General features: G+C 49.9%; 1 protein-coding gene across 2 annotated transcripts in view; it reads left to right on the top strand.

Annotated features, from left to right (window-relative positions):
* Nucleotides 1-1982: 1982 nt before the first annotated feature.
* The window catches only part of LOC139171305 (phosphatidylinositol-binding clathrin assembly protein-like), a 102915-nt gene continuing 89850 nt past the window's right edge, over nucleotides 1983-15047 (top strand). The window contains exon 1 of one of the 2 annotated variants that reach the window (XM_070759410.1): nucleotides 1983-2544. In XM_070759410.1, coding sequence (XP_070615511.1) covers nucleotides 2415-2544 — 130 coding nt within the window. In that variant the 5' untranslated portion in view covers nucleotides 1983-2414. The remainder of the gene's footprint in view (nucleotides 2545-15047) is intronic. The other variant, XM_070759411.1, reaches the window with a different exon arrangement.

Genomic DNA, 15047 nt, shown 5'->3' with positions numbered 1-15047 from the left:
TCCGCAGTCTGCATTGGTTGCCGATCACAATTCAAAGTGTTGGTTATGACCTATAAAGCCCTTCATGGCATCGGACCAGAATATCTCCGGGACCGCCTTCTGCCCCATGAATCCCAGCCACCAGTTAGGTGCCACAGAGTTGGCCTTCTTCGGGTCCCGTCAACTAAACAATGTCATCTGGCGGGACCCAGGGGAAGAGCCTTCTCTGTGGCAGCCCCAACCCTCTGGAACCAGCTCCCTCCGGAGATTAGGATTGCCCCCACCCTCCTTGCCTTTCGTAAACTCCTTAAAACCCACCTCTGCCATCAGGCATGGGGGAATTGAGTCATCTCCCCCAGACTTATATAGTTTATGCATGGTATGTTTGTGTGTATGTTTTGCTTTTTTAAATAAGGGGTTTTTAGTTACTTTTAATATTAGATTTGTTGTACATTGTTTTGTTACTGCTGTGAGCTGCCCCGAGTCTACGGAGAGGGGCGACATACAAATCTAATTAATAATAATAATAATAATAATAATAATAATAATGGAAGGCTGAGTCAACCTTGAGCCGGTGATGAGATTTGAATCACTGACCTAACAGGTCAGCCTCAGTGGCCTGCAGTACAGCACTCTACCTGCTGTGCCATCTCGGCTCTTAAGAACTTAATTCATTCCGTGACCAGGTTCTTAAGTAGAAATATACTTAAGTAGGAGCAATTTTTCCCACTGGAATCAATGTAAAAGCAAATAATGTGTGCAAACCACTTAGGAAAGAAATAAAAGCTCAGAATTTGGGTGGGAGGAGGAGGAGGAAGAGGAGGACAGTTGCTGCCAAATGAAGAAGATGAGGTGAGGGGAATCAATAAAATCCAGAACTTTAAGGCTTAAAAAAAAAGAGGGACTCTGAGGCAGCGAGGAAGACTCACACTGAGCCAGAGAGGAAACCCAGGGGTGTGTGAGGGGAGAATCTCCTGCTCCTTTGACCGAAAGGCGGCTGCTGCTGCTACCTGCTTCCTCTTCCTTCCCATGCTGAAGGGCTCCCCTCTCCTCTCACTCGCTTTGTAGCCGGCGCCTTTCCTTCACTGTGGGGACTCCTCGGTTTGGCTGAAGCCAAGGTGATCTGGCCCGGGCGAAGCGCCTCCTTTTGCCAGATGCTCCGGGAGGCCACCTTGTGCCGGGTGTGTGGGAGGCAGCGCGAGGGAGTCACCACAGCGAGGGTTTATTCCCTCTCCAAGCGACCAGAGAAAGGAAAAGGGCAAAAACATCTTGAACACCCCGTTCTCATTTAGAAAAAGTCTTAAGTAGAGGCGCTCTCAGGTAGAGGTGCCACTGTATTCACTGAAGCTGCATTAGTCTCATTGTTGCTATCACCCATCTCTCCCACTTAGGACTTGTTGCTTGTATCCTTATGATTTTCTTAATATTGATTGTTTCCTCATTGTTTGTTTGACCCCATGACCATCATTAAGGGTTGTAACTCCTGATTCCTGACAAAGGTCTCTTTTCTTTTATGCACAGGGACAGCATCTGCCCCAAAGACGAGAAGCCCTTCGGTGTCGGGTCAACCTCGGCCAAGAAAACTCTTCTCTGTTCTAGGCCAGCCTCTGTTCTTTCCCCTTCCCTCAGCGTTGCTGCGGTCTTTTCACTTTGCGACGTGGAAGTGTAGGGCATTATCCCCAAAGGGGAGCCCTTCTTTACCCGCGCACGCTAAAGACGGCCGCCTTCAGCTCCTCCCATCGGGGGAAGCCTAGAAAGCAGCCACCTATCCCACCCACCCGACCTCCCTCCCTTCCCCGTGGCAGGGCCGAAGCCAGACAGTCGCCCACCCGACTGCCCACATCCAAGAGCCGGAGACCCTCCGGGGTCCCCAGAATCCGCCCGGGGATCTCTCGGGGAGGTTGCCACACCCACCCACGCCCAATCGAGTCCCGCAGCTGCAAGGCCAGCGCCTGGCCCCGCCCCCTCTTGGGGCGCCCGCGGGGCGTGGCCGGCTAGGCCAGTGGGTGGGGGGCGTGGCCAGCGGCCTGAGGCGTCGCGGCCCGCCGGTCACGTGACGTGCCGCCATTTTGTCTGGCGCGGGGCGCGAGCTTCTGAGGTGAGGAGGCGGCGGCGCTGGCGCCGACAGGCCGGACTGGGCAGAGGTCTGGCCGGCCGGAAGCCGCGTCGACGTCGTTGCCCGCGAGTGGAGAGAGAGAGAGGGAGAGGGAGAGAAAGAGAGAGGCCGGAGGGACGTCGACCGACAGGGTCGTCCCTCGGTTCAGTCTGGGCTGCACGGCAGCTGGGCCGGGCTTGGCGGCGCTCCGCCCCGCGGCCTTCCTGCCTGCCGCCGCCGCTCCTCCTCCTGCTGCTGTCCTGCACGGTCGGGGAAGCCCTCGGCTACTGAGGGGTCGCCGGAGCCGAGCTGGGAAGGGAACGCCAACGCCGCCGCCGCCATGTCGGGCCAGTCGATCACCGACCGTATCACGGCAGCGCAGCACAGCGTCACCGGCTCGGCCATCGCCAAGGCCGTCTGCAAGGCCACCACCCACGAAGTCATGGGCCCCAAGAAGAAGCACCTCGACTGTGAGTGCGGGCGGGGGGGAGAGGGGTGGTGGCTGCCGAACACGCCTGTATGCACTCCCGCCTTCCTCCCGCGCTTCCTTGCTCGCGGGTCGGGGTCCAGGGCGGGCTGCCAGAGCCGCGCTCCGGTTCTTCCCAGAGATCGGGGTGGTGGGCGGCCCGTCCTGACCGGACTAACCAGGGCGTAATCAGGCCCATTGGCTGGGTTTCTGCTGCGGCTGGGCCCCTGTGCACAACAATGGAAGCTTGAAGGGCGGAGTGTTTGTGGGAAAGCTGTGGCTGGCCAGGTTCCCGCCCCATCCCCGATGGGTCAAGTGGGTAAGATGGGCTAATGACTGGACTGCACCGGCTGACGGACGGCTTGCGAACCCAATTTTGCAGGAAGGGTTCAGATTGAGCCTGTGACAGGCATAGGTTTTATTTCCCTCGCTACTAGAAGAGCAAATCCCTTTGGTCAGAAAAGTGAGGGTTCCCCCTGATGGAATGACCTCCCGGTATCTGTAACTCTTCTGTCCGGGTGTCTTGGCATCTTGGGTTATGCCTTCTTTGGACCGCATTGTCAATTGAGGGATAGGCTCTCTATTGTAGCAATTGTCAAAATAGTATCTGGGTATAACTAGGCCAATCTTTTCAGATCCAAATCACAGTATGTCATATTTAACTTCTTTCTGCTCTACTTCTACTTTTCCACCTTGGGAGGTAGCGTTAAGTGTTTGGCAGAAAGTTTTATATTTTTAATTGTCAGCTAAAGAAAGAAGGAAGCAAGCATCAGGTGATAAAGACTCTGCCTGGAGTCCTGAAGAGCTGATGCCAGTTATTGAGATAGTGCTCTGGGTTATAAATAGAAAAATCAATAGTTTTGGGTTAATCAGATGGCTTCCAATCCTTATCTTTCTTGGATGAGCCAGGTGCAAAGATGATCAGCAAGACTGCTTCATAGCTGGGGACAACAAAAGAGGTGCAGTTTGCCAGAAGGAATCGATTAGATTTGCTGAAGCCACTTTTTATATAAAACAGAGAAAGCATGATTAAATACATGAGTTGTTACTGCTTTGATGAGTCCTGACCAGCCATTACAGAAGGTGTAAATCAAATTAAGGGTCAGTAATATGCTGCCATTTAGAAGTATTGGGTTAATGGGGTGGGGAATCACTGTTTTAGCTATGTTTAAAAAAGCAAACACCAAAATATATAAAACAGCAACAGTTTTCTTTCCTGAGTTTCTTCATTTCCTCCCATCTCTTTGTGGTACAAATAAGTATGCCTCTTCCAAGTAATTCAAATTTAAAAGATGTCTTCTTTAAATGTGAATAACTTGGAAGAGGCATGTTTATATGTACCATAAAGATAGAAATAAACATGCCTCTTCCACATAACTCAAATTTAAAATGTGTCTTCTGTAAGAGATCAAGTAAGCAGGTAAAGTAACATTTGTCATAATACAACTGCCTCCAAATAAAGGACATTCTTGACCTAATGATCTGAGATTTAAAGCCTTCTATTAACATGTCAACCAGATAAGATAAGGTAGTATGGTTCTGGGCTTTCAGAGCTCATCAATATAAATCCAGTTTTTTAGCCTTGCTTTTTATATAGCTGTTACAATGGTCATCTGCGGAGAGGGGCAGCCTACAAATCTAATAACTAAATAAAATAAATAAATAAGAAGAGTTTTTATTTTATTCTAGAAGGTTGCAGGAGAAAGTGAAGTTTTTTTGAAATCAATATAGAACTACTAAACTTAAAGGCCTTATTATAGATGCACAGCCAGTCAGATGTTTTGCCTGAATTTGGTATTTTTATCTACCTATTATGTTTTCCCCCAGGACCCAGTGTGTCAGACTGATATTGTTATTTAATTATATTAAAGCTTATTTCACAGACTGTTCCAAGTAAATCTGCCATTGGCAATTTTGATGGTGATTTTGTGAATGCTGATGGTATTCAAGTGGTATTCCAGATGTTTTGCACCCAAGTGACCTATTACTACTTTCTTTGGTTTGCTATAGTCCTCTACTTTGATCTGCATTTTTTTTTTTTGTATTTCGGGGGTTTTCTCCAGGTTTCTTTTTCCTTCTGCTGCTGTTTCCAGGAACTGCCGTGTCCACTACCTAGACTTTTTTTGGTCTTTCTTAGCAATTGTCAACTCTGTCATGTGGCATGTGCTTATCTGTCCCAGAGCTCTTTGGCTTTTTCATTTTTTATTACTTTTTCTAACTTGTGTTCTCACCGGTTCTTGCAGGCAAGTAGTATTTCTGACAGATATTCCAATGCACTATTGTTGCTACCTTTCTTATTCCATTCTTTGTAACAAATCTGAACGATGAATCTTGCATTATTTTATTACGGTTGTTTGCAGATAGCCACCTATTTATACTGGATTTGCTATTTTAATACAACTATCACTATTATAACTGCAGTTATTTTGAGAGCATTAAGAAAGTGGCTCAACTTTGCTTTAATCCAGAATGATTTTGTTTATTTCCAAATGTAGCCAACAGCCTGAGATTCTCTGGTTGGCCGCATTCAGATGCTAACTAGAGCCAACCCTGCTTACCTTCTAGGATTAAGCAAGGACAACTAATAAGCCAAAGATCTGAGCCCAATAATATTACTTTGCAATTTAGTAAGCAACATAGATAATAAATTACTGATTAATCAGGAATCTTCTAGTTGCTCTTTGGAATTATGCTGATATTAAATGCAGCCCCAGGGCATATAGTTTTATTGAAACTTTCATTGTTCCTTTCTGTATTTTCCTGTTACAATGGAGCAAAAGTTATAGCGTGGCATTAAGTTTGCATTACTTTGACTTTCTAAAGAATTATTTATTTCATAGTATGAAACAGATATTCTCATGTTTTTTTCTACAAAATGGCACATTGGTAAGAAATATCTGCTTCTACTCCTTGATGTTGCACATAGAAATATGTATACTTTACATTTCTTTTGAGACAATACCACCTGTTCTATACTCTCCTAGCAACAAGTTTACTTTGTCACTAAAGCATGCCTGCAACTTCATCTGCAGCTGGCACTGCAATTAGCAGTGTTAATATGAGATTGTCATTTCCTAACCCTTCAGCTTCAACTGTTGCTGACTATAGAATTGTAGTTGTTGTAATAGAAGATGCTAGCCTGGAAAAATCTACTTGACATATAAGTAGATTATTTACTCTATAACTATCTCTACTTAAGCCGTTCATGCTAAAGTTTATTGACGAGGGTTGCATACAAAGTAATGCACCACATTTTTTTTTCTCAGCCTACAGTAATGGTAGGAATGCGAAACTTTACATATAGATTATTTGAATTGTCAGGACTGCGTGTGTAAATTTTGTGTTTCTTTAGACAGATAGCGTAGTTGCAGCAATGTTTCGAAATGGCGTCTGTATGTGATGTACGTTACGAGGCTCGCCAAGAAAGTAATGCACCATATTTTTTTTCTTCAACTATTATTTATTTAACACAATAAAATTTACACACAAGAAAGAATGATGTTTCTTCTATACTCCCTATTTTTCCACGTAATCTCCGTCCTGTTCTATGGACTTTCTCCAGCAAGACACAAGGACGTGTATGCCCTGTCGGTACCACTCCTTGTTCTGGGCACAAAACCATTTCTGCACTGGGCGAATCACCTCTTCCACACTTCCTTTGCTGATTGATAGCTTCAGCGCCAACTGCCGTGAATGAGCATATCAGCAAGCTGCGTCTTGTCAGGCGGGACAGCCGTGCCTGGCCACCCCAAACACTGCAAATCTTGGAGCTCTGCTGAACTGTCTTCTAATGGTCTCGCCCACTGTGCCCAGCGACTAACCGAACTTCCATCAACTGCAGATTCTCCATAAACTGTAAACAAACATTTGTGAATGTTCCCAACAGTTTATTTCTCCGCAGTGAGAAATTCAATGGCGACATGCTGCTTGTAACCTACATCACTCACAGTCGCAATTTTGAAACCTTGCTGCAGCTATGCTATCTGTCTGAAGAAACGCAAAATTTACACACGCCCTCCTGACAATTAAAAAATGTATATCTAAAGTTTCGCATTCGTACCATTACTGTAGGCTGAGGGGGAAAATGTGGTGCATTACTTTCTAGGTGACCCTCATACTTTCAGAAAAGTAATAGAGATAATTTGTTTAGTTCTAGAAGGATAATTGTTGTAGGAGCAGCAAAAACTTATGGCACCTAAAAACTTATTGCTTCTTCAAATTCTTAAACTTGCTTGGACATTTCATCTTTACTAACTACTGTCCCAAGATATTTATAGTCTGTAGAGATTTTGTATGTCTTCTGATTTTTACTTCCTGTTCAGATGTCAGCTTAAAATCAGTAAAGTCAATTGTACAAGGAAGTTAGGAAGTAAACAACATGATATGGTTGCTCAATAACATTGAAAATAGTGATATTTAAAAAAAAATAGATTTAATCTATTGCAGCACATACAGTTGTTCAAATGAATTCCACTAGATTCATTTAAGCATTATGTCTGTGTCATAGTGCAAAGAAATAATTAAGTTCAAGAAGGCATGTAAAATGCGTGCTTGATTTTTGTTCAGCATGGTGGGAAAAATTCTATACAATGCTGCTAAATTCACCCTGGTTTTTTTGTTTGGAAAATGTCTTATTTAATGGTGAGAATGTAGGGTAAGCTGATGTGATGTTGAATGACATCATTGAATGTTCATTATACAAAAAGATTAACAAATGCTGCCGGGCATGGATCCTATACATACTGTATACAGTACTTACGTTTTAAAAATGTCCTATACTACTGCTTTTGTTGTCTTAAATTCATTTTGCAGCACAGGGACAGAATAACACACACACACATATATATATATACACACACATACACACACATACATACATACATACATACATATATATGTCACATGTTTAAGCTGAATTTGAAAATTAAGGGAGACTAGGATAGATCTATTTCGGCCTTATTTTGGCCTCATCAGCTAGCCATACCCACTGGGACTTGAACCTGCAACCTTTGCCTTGTAAGGCAGAGAATTATCCTCTAGGCTACAGTATCCAATCCCTTCAGCTCTGTACCAGGGAATGGTTACATTTTGTGTCGAATCACCCTGGTATATTGAAGGAACATCACAGCTCCTTTTTTGCCTCTCGGCCCAACCCAGGGCCATTTCCAAGGCAGTTAATTTTATTGATAGCCGACAATTCTATCTGTATGTGTCACATGTTTAAGCTGAATTTGAAAATTAAGGGAGACTAGGATAGATATATTTCGGCCTTATTTTGGCCTCATCAGCTAGCCATACCCACTGGGACTTGAACCTGCAACCTTTGCCTTGTAAGGTAGAGAATTATCCCAACCTTTTTTGAGCCGCGGCACATTATTCATATTTTCAAAATCCTGGGGAACACTGAACGGGGGGGTGGGGGGGTGGCTAAAGAAAAGTTTTGACAAAAAAAAATCTTCCTCCATTTCGCTCTATTTCTCCCTCACTCTTTCTCTCTCTTCCTTCCTTCCCTTCTTTCTCTCTCTCCATCCCTCTTTCTTTCTTCCTCTCTTTTTTGCTCTCTTTCTCTCTCCCTCCTTCCCTCCCTATATGTCTTTCTCTCTCCCTTGCTCTCTCTGCCTCTCTTGCTATCTCTCTTTCATTCTTTCTTTCTCTCTTTCTCTCTCTGTCTCTCTTTCTCTGTCTCTCTCTCTCTCTTGCTAGCTCTCTTTCTCTCTCTTTCTCTTTCTCTCTCTCTCTGCCTCTCTTGCTATGTCTCTCTTGCTCTGTCTCTCTTTCTCTCTCTTCCTTTCTTCTCTGCGGAGGCCGGCGAAGGTTTTTCTTATTTTAAATGTTCCGGGTGGCAGGGGGATGCGGAGCCCGCACGCACACACCCCCAACATTCCAAAATCTGCCTCAGCTGTGAGAAGAACGCCTGCCCCGCCTGTCCTGCAGCCCTTTCGCTGACAGCCTGGGACAAAAGCGCTCCGTGAAGGGACTGCAAGAGGGGCCGGGCGGGCATTAGCAGCCGGATGAGGAGGACGAGAAGCCGCTGCAGCCACCCCCAATCTCCCCCTTCCCTGGGTGCCTTCCAAAGGCCCCTGGAAAAAGGCAGGAGGTAGCAACAAGGCGCGAGGACAAGCAGGCAGCTTGGCGGAGGGGAAGCGCTGAGGGCTCTCCTCCTTCCCCACCCCCGCGCTTCTCTCCCGCCCTGGCTTTTGCTTCGCCCGCAGATTTCCCCGCAGTTCAAAAGGAGGCAAGAGGTGGCCTGGATGAAATTGCGGGGAAATCATGGGGCGAAGCGAAAGCCAGGGCGGGAGAGAAGCGCGGGGGTGGGGAAGGAGGAGAGCCCCTCAGCGCTTCCCCTCCGCCAAGCTGCCTGCTTGTCCTCGCGCCTCGTTGCTACCTCATGCTGCTCCCACCATGGCTGCGTGCGGTTCCGGTGCCCCTGGCTGAAGGTCGTCCTGTGGCTGGTCTTTGGCTTTACAGTTGCTTTCTGGTTCCCTCTCCTCCCTCCGCCTGTGTCTACCGCCAGCGCCTCATTCCTCGGAGCTGCCGCTTCCTTCCAGGCAGCCCAGCCATGCTGCCGTAGAAAGTGCAGAGGTTATTGCCGCCACCTCTGCCTCCACTCAGGGAGCCACCGTGGTTGAGCTGAGGGAGAGGAAAAGGCGCGGTGACCACGGTGGCTCCCTGAGTGGAGGCAGAAGCGGTGGCAATAACCTCTGTGCTTTCTACGGCAGCGTGGCTGACCTGGACGGAGGGAAGCGGCAGCTCCCAATCGAGGAACCCACGGCAACGGGCGACGGCTTGGTGGGAGGCGACGGCGGGAGACACAGGCGGTGGGAGGAGAGGGAACCAGGAAGCGACTGTGAAGCCCAAGACCATCCACAGGATGACACTCAGGCAGGGGCGCCGGCAGCGCCCCGCCCAGCTTGAGCTTCTCGCGGCACACCTGGCCATGTCTCGCGGCACACTACTGTGCCACGGCACACCGGTTGGGAAACGCTGCTCTAGGCTACAGTATCCAATCCCTTCAGCTCTGTACCAGGGAAGGGTTACATTTTGTGTCGAATCACCCTGGTATATTGAAGGAACATCACAGCTCCTTTTTTGCCTCTCGGCCCAACCCAGGGCCATTTCCAAGGCAGTTAATTTTATTGATAGCCGACAATTCTATCTGTATGTGTCACATGTTTAAGCTGAATTTGAAAATTAAGGGAGACTAGGATAGATTTATTTCGGCCTTATTTTGGCCTCATCAGCTAGCCATACCCATTGGGACTTGAACCTGCAACCTTTGCCTTGTAAGGCAGAGAATTACATATATATATATTTAAAAAGCATTGCCAGTGCTGTATTTAAAATTTCCCCCTTTCTCTATGTTCCTGCTAGGATTTATGAACATTCCTTCATTCTTCAATTTTTTACAGCAATAAAATGATTAAAATACCATTCTGGAGGAAAAGTGAAAAGTAATATAATTTAAGAGCAGAAAGTAGATTTTGATCAGAAGACAAACAAAATTCAGAATGTTCCCGTTCAATTCATTTGTGGTCATAGACTTTCAGATTATATACTAGTTCTTGTGCACATTAAGAATTGATTCCGCATTTTACAGGTGCATTGATTTAAAACTAGGAATTCATTATTTATAGCAGGGGCAAAAGTCTGATTAAACTCAGTATAATGTCCCAATATTGACTCTTGCATTTCCTAATCTGTCGTTCACACTGGTTGCTTTAAATTACATTACAGTGATCCCTCGAGTTTTGCGATCTCGATCTTCGCGAAACGCTATATCGCGATTTTGAAAAAAATATTAATTTAAAAAAAAAAACCACTTCCGTGTTTGTCTTCAGGACTCAGCTGGGAAGCGGCGCTGCTGTTTTAAAAGGTCGCAGCCAGCCTGGGGGGCTTCCCAGCACCCCCCCCCGAACCCCCAACCCGGGCTGCGACTTTTTAAAACAGCCGCGCCGCTTCCCAGCTGAGTCCTGAAGCCAAACGCGGAAGTTCGCCTTTGGCGTTTGGCTTCAGGACTCAGCTGGGAAGCGGCGTGGCTGTTTTAAAAGGTCGCAGCCTGGAGACCGCTAAGGTTATCGCTCTGGGAGAGGGGGCAACTGCCCAGTTAAAAGCAAGAATCCACCCCCTAGCCAAACGGCTTTCTTCCTGTTTAGCGCTCGAACGCCGTGCTAAACAGGAAAAAAGCCGTTTGGCTAGGGGGTGGATTCTTGCTTCTTAACCGGGAGCAGTTGCCCCCTCTCCCAAAGCGATGTTCCAAAGCGGTCTCCGGGAAGCGACCAAGGGAAAGGCAGTCGCTTCGGGAAGGTGCCGCCTGTCTTCGCTGTAAGAAAGGCAGGTGCATCCAAAGCATGCGGGGAAGCGGCTGGGGGAAGGGCTGGCCATTTGCCGCTTCTCTCCGCTGCAGGAGAGGCAGGAGCAACTAAAGCAATGTTCCAAAGCGGTCTCCGGGAAGCGACCGAGGGAAAGGCAGTCGTCTGCTTTTCCTTCAGCTTGAAAGAGGAGGCAAATGCCCCGCCTTCCCCCAGCTGGTTAACTTGAAGCGCTCGGTTAACTGGCTGGGGGAAGGCAGGGCAGTTGCCGCTTCTTTAGAGCTGAAGGAAAGGCAGACGACTGCCTTTCCCTCGGTCGCTTCCCGGAGACCGCTTTGGAACATTGCTTTGGTTGCGCCTGCCTCTCCTACAGCGGAGAGAGGCGGCAAATGGCCAACCCTTCCCCCAACAGCTTAGCTGAGTGCTTCGGGAAGGTGCCGCCTGTCTTCGCTGTAGGAGAGGCAGCAAGCCCCCCAGGCCGGCTGCGACCTTTTAAAACAGCCGCGCCGCTTCCCAGCTGAGTCCTGAAGCCAAACGCGGAAGTTCGCCTTTGGCGTTTGGCTTCAGGACTCAGCTGGGAAGCGGCGCGGCTGTTTTAAAAGGTCGCAGCCGGCCTGGGGGGCTTCCCAGCACCCCCCCGAACCCCCAACCTGGGTCTTCCCGGCCGCCCACGCAAAGGGGAAACCCCGGCTCCTCGCTGATGCCCGCCGCTCGCCCGCCCGCCAGCAAGAGGGGGAAGACCCAGGGAAGGTTCCTTCGGCCGCCCAGCAGCTGATCCGCTCGGTAGTGTAGCAGCAGCGAGGAGCCGAATCGGGTTTCCCCTTTGTGTGGGCGGCGGGGAACGCAAACTCCACCATCTACGCATGCGCGGCCATAGGGAAAAAAAGGGCGCGCATGCGCAGATGGTGTTTTTACTTCTGCAACCCTATATCGCGAAAAATCGATTATCGCGAGGGGTCTTGGAACGGAACCCTCGCGATAATAGAGGGATCACTGTACAGTGATCCCCCGCTCGTTGCGAGGGTTCCGTTCCAGGACCCCCCGCAACGAGCGGGTTTTCGCGAAGTAGCGCTGCGGAAGTAAAAACACCATCTGCGCATGTGCAGATGATGTTTTTAACTTCCGCAGCGCTAGCGAGGAGCCGAAGATTGGGGGCGGCGGGGCTGTTTTAAAACGTCGCCGCCGACATGGGGGGCTCGCTAGCATCCCCCGAACCCCCAACCCAGGTTTGGGGGGGTGCTAGCGAGCCCCCCATGTCGGCGGGGACCTTTTAAAACACCCGCGCGGCTTTCCAATGAGTCCCGAAGACACGTCTTCGGGACTCATTGGAAAGCTCCGATCGTTTTAAAACAGTTGCGCCGTTCTCCGCTGACTCCTAAAGCGGGGTGCGAAATGACTTGGAGGAATGGGAAGCTGAAACCGGCCGATTTGGGCTTCCCATTCCTCCAAGTCACTTCGCCGCTCGTGTCCTGGCTAAACCGGGCAGCAGGAGACAGGCTTTGAGTTTTGGCTGCGGGGCGAGGGAGTTAGGAAAGTCCTACTTCTCCCCCCGCAGCCAAAAACTCAAAGCCTGTCTCCTGCTGCCCGGTTTAGCCAGGACACGAGCGGCGAAATGACTTGGAGGAATGTGAAGCTGAAACCGGCCGGTTTCAGCTTCCCATTCCTCCAAGTCATTTCGCACCCCGCTTTAGGGCGACAGGCGGTGGGCTGGGAGCCGCAGGCGAAAGGAGCTCAGGCATTGTTCTCCGGACCCCGCCCGCTCAGCCCCGCGGCGGCCCTTTCCCTCTCCAGGCTGCGGGCGGGGTCCGGAGAACAATGCCCGAGCTCCTTTCGCCTGCGGCTCCCAGCCCACCGCCTGTCGCCCGGTTTAGCCAGGACACGAGCGGCGAAATGACTTGGAGGAATGTGAAGCTGAAACCGGCCGGTTTCAGCTTCACATTCCTCCAAGTCATTTCGCCGCTCGTGTCCTGGCTAAACCGGGCAGCAGGAGACAGGCGGTGGTCCGGGGGGCGCTGGCTCTCGGCGCTTTCGAGCTGAGTCCGGGAGCGAACTCGCTCCCGGACTCGGCTCGAAAGCGCCGAGAGACAGCGTGGACAGGCCCGTTCCTTGGCGCTGTCTCTCGGCGCTTTCGAGCCGAGTCCGGGAGCGAACTCGCTCCCGGACTCGGCTCGAAAGCGCCGAGAGACAGCGTGGACAGGCCCGTTCCTTGGCGCTGTCTCTCGGCGCTTTCGAGCCGAGTCCGGGAGCGAACTCGCTCCCGGACTCGGCTCGAAAGCGCCGAGAGACAGCGTGGACAGGCCCGTTCCTTGGCGCTGTCTCTCGGCGCTTTCGAGCCGAGTCCGGGAGCGAACTCGCTCCCGGACTCGGCTCGAAAGCGCCGAGAGACAGCGTGGACAGGCCCGTTCCTTGGCGCTGTCTCTCGGCGCTTTCGAGCCGAGTCCGGGAGCGAACTCGCTCCCGGACTCGGCTCGAAAGCGCCGAGAGACAGCGTGGACAGGCCCGTTCCTTGGCGCTGTCTCTCGGCGCTTTCGAGCCGAGTCCGGGAGCGAACTCGCTCCCGGACTCGGCTCGAAAGCGCCGAGAGACAGCGTGGACAGGCCCGTTCCTTGGCGCTGTCTCTCGGCGCTTTCGAGCCGAGTCCGGGAGCGAACTCGCTCCCGGACTCGGCTCGAAAGCGCCGAGAGACAGCGTGGACAGGCCCGTTCCTTGGCGCTGTCTCTCGGCGCTTTCGAGCCGAGTCCGGGAGCGAACTCGCTCCCGGACTCGGCTCGAAAGCGCCGAGAGACAGCGTGGACAGGCCCGTTCCTTGGCGCTGTCTCTCGGCGCTTTCGAGCCGAGTCCGGGAGCGAACTCGCTCCCGGACTCGGCTCGAAAGCGCCGAGAGACAGCGTGGACAGGCCCGTTCCTTGGCGCTGTCTCTCGGCGCTTTCGAGCCGAGTCCGGGAGCGAACTCGCTCCCGGACTCGGCTCGAAAGCGCCGAGAGACAGCGTGGACAGGCCCGTTCCTTGGCGCTGTCTCTCGGCGCTTTCGAGCCGAGTCCGGGAGCGAACTCGCTCCCGGACTCGGCTCGAAAGCGCCGAGAGACAGCGTGGACAGGCCCGTTCCTTGGCGCTGTCTCTCGGCGCTTTCGAGCCGAGTCCGGGAGCGAACTCGCTTCAGGACTCAGCTCGAAAGCGGCGAGAATGAACGGCGTGGGCGGGCGAAGGGCGGGCGGCAGCGAGGAGTTTGCGTGGGCGGTGGGGAAACTCCTCGCTGACGCCAGCAAGAGGGGGAAGACCCAGGAAAGCCACCCAGCAGCTGATCTCCCGGTTGCCATCTACGCATGCGTGCCCATAGAAAAAACGCACGCATGCGTAGATGGTATTTTGACTTCCGGGTTGAAAAATCGCGAAGTACCCTGTTCGCAATGGTTGGGGACGCAATAAACGGGGGATCACTGTATATGTTGTTTCATTCCTGCGTCTTTGTTGCATTGTTTACATTTCAAGCTATTAGTTTTCCTAGGATTAGTATCCTAGCATTAATTATGAAAATATAGAAGCCAATAGTGCAAGCATGTATTTGTTAAACAAATTGTGATTCAGTATGGTAATAAATCGCAGTGGCTCCATTCGCATATTGTATTAGGCCAAGCCAAATTAATTATGTTATGTCTTACATGATATATATAATCCCATCCATTAGGTGGGTTAACATATCTTACTGATGCATAATGTGGTTTCTTAGCATTTCAGTTGTGCAAACCCTGACATCATATAGGAGTTTTATCACTGTGGCTCAGCTGATGGTGGCCCAAAGAACAAAGTAAAAGTACCATACTGTGCTTTCTATCACTACCTCCCAATTTGAGTGATGTAGATCATTTATGTTCGTAATATGATAAATATACAAAGCCATGCTCAAACTAGTGTTGAGTGCTTGCTTTTAGGATAATTGCTCAGGCATGTCAATTTTTCCTTCCTAGCCACTCTTTAGAACTTAATTTTCCCCCCAGCTACTCTCATAGCTACTCTTATACAGTAACTTCCACTTCTAAAACTTTTATTGGCAGTTAAAATGATTATGATGATGATTATTATTATTATTATTGTTATTGTTATTATTATTTATTAGAGTTGTATGCCTCCCCTCTCTGGAGACTCGGAGCGGCTTACAATACCTAGTACAAATCTAATGGTTAAAAAGGACAGTTTAAAA

Source organism: Erythrolamprus reginae, chromosome 8 (assembly GCF_031021105.1).
Source record: "Erythrolamprus reginae isolate rEryReg1 chromosome 8, rEryReg1.hap1, whole genome shotgun sequence".
Classification (NCBI taxonomy): domain Eukaryota; kingdom Metazoa; phylum Chordata; class Lepidosauria; order Squamata; family Dipsadidae; genus Erythrolamprus; species Erythrolamprus reginae.
This window is presented reverse-complemented; position numbering and strand designations above follow the sequence as displayed.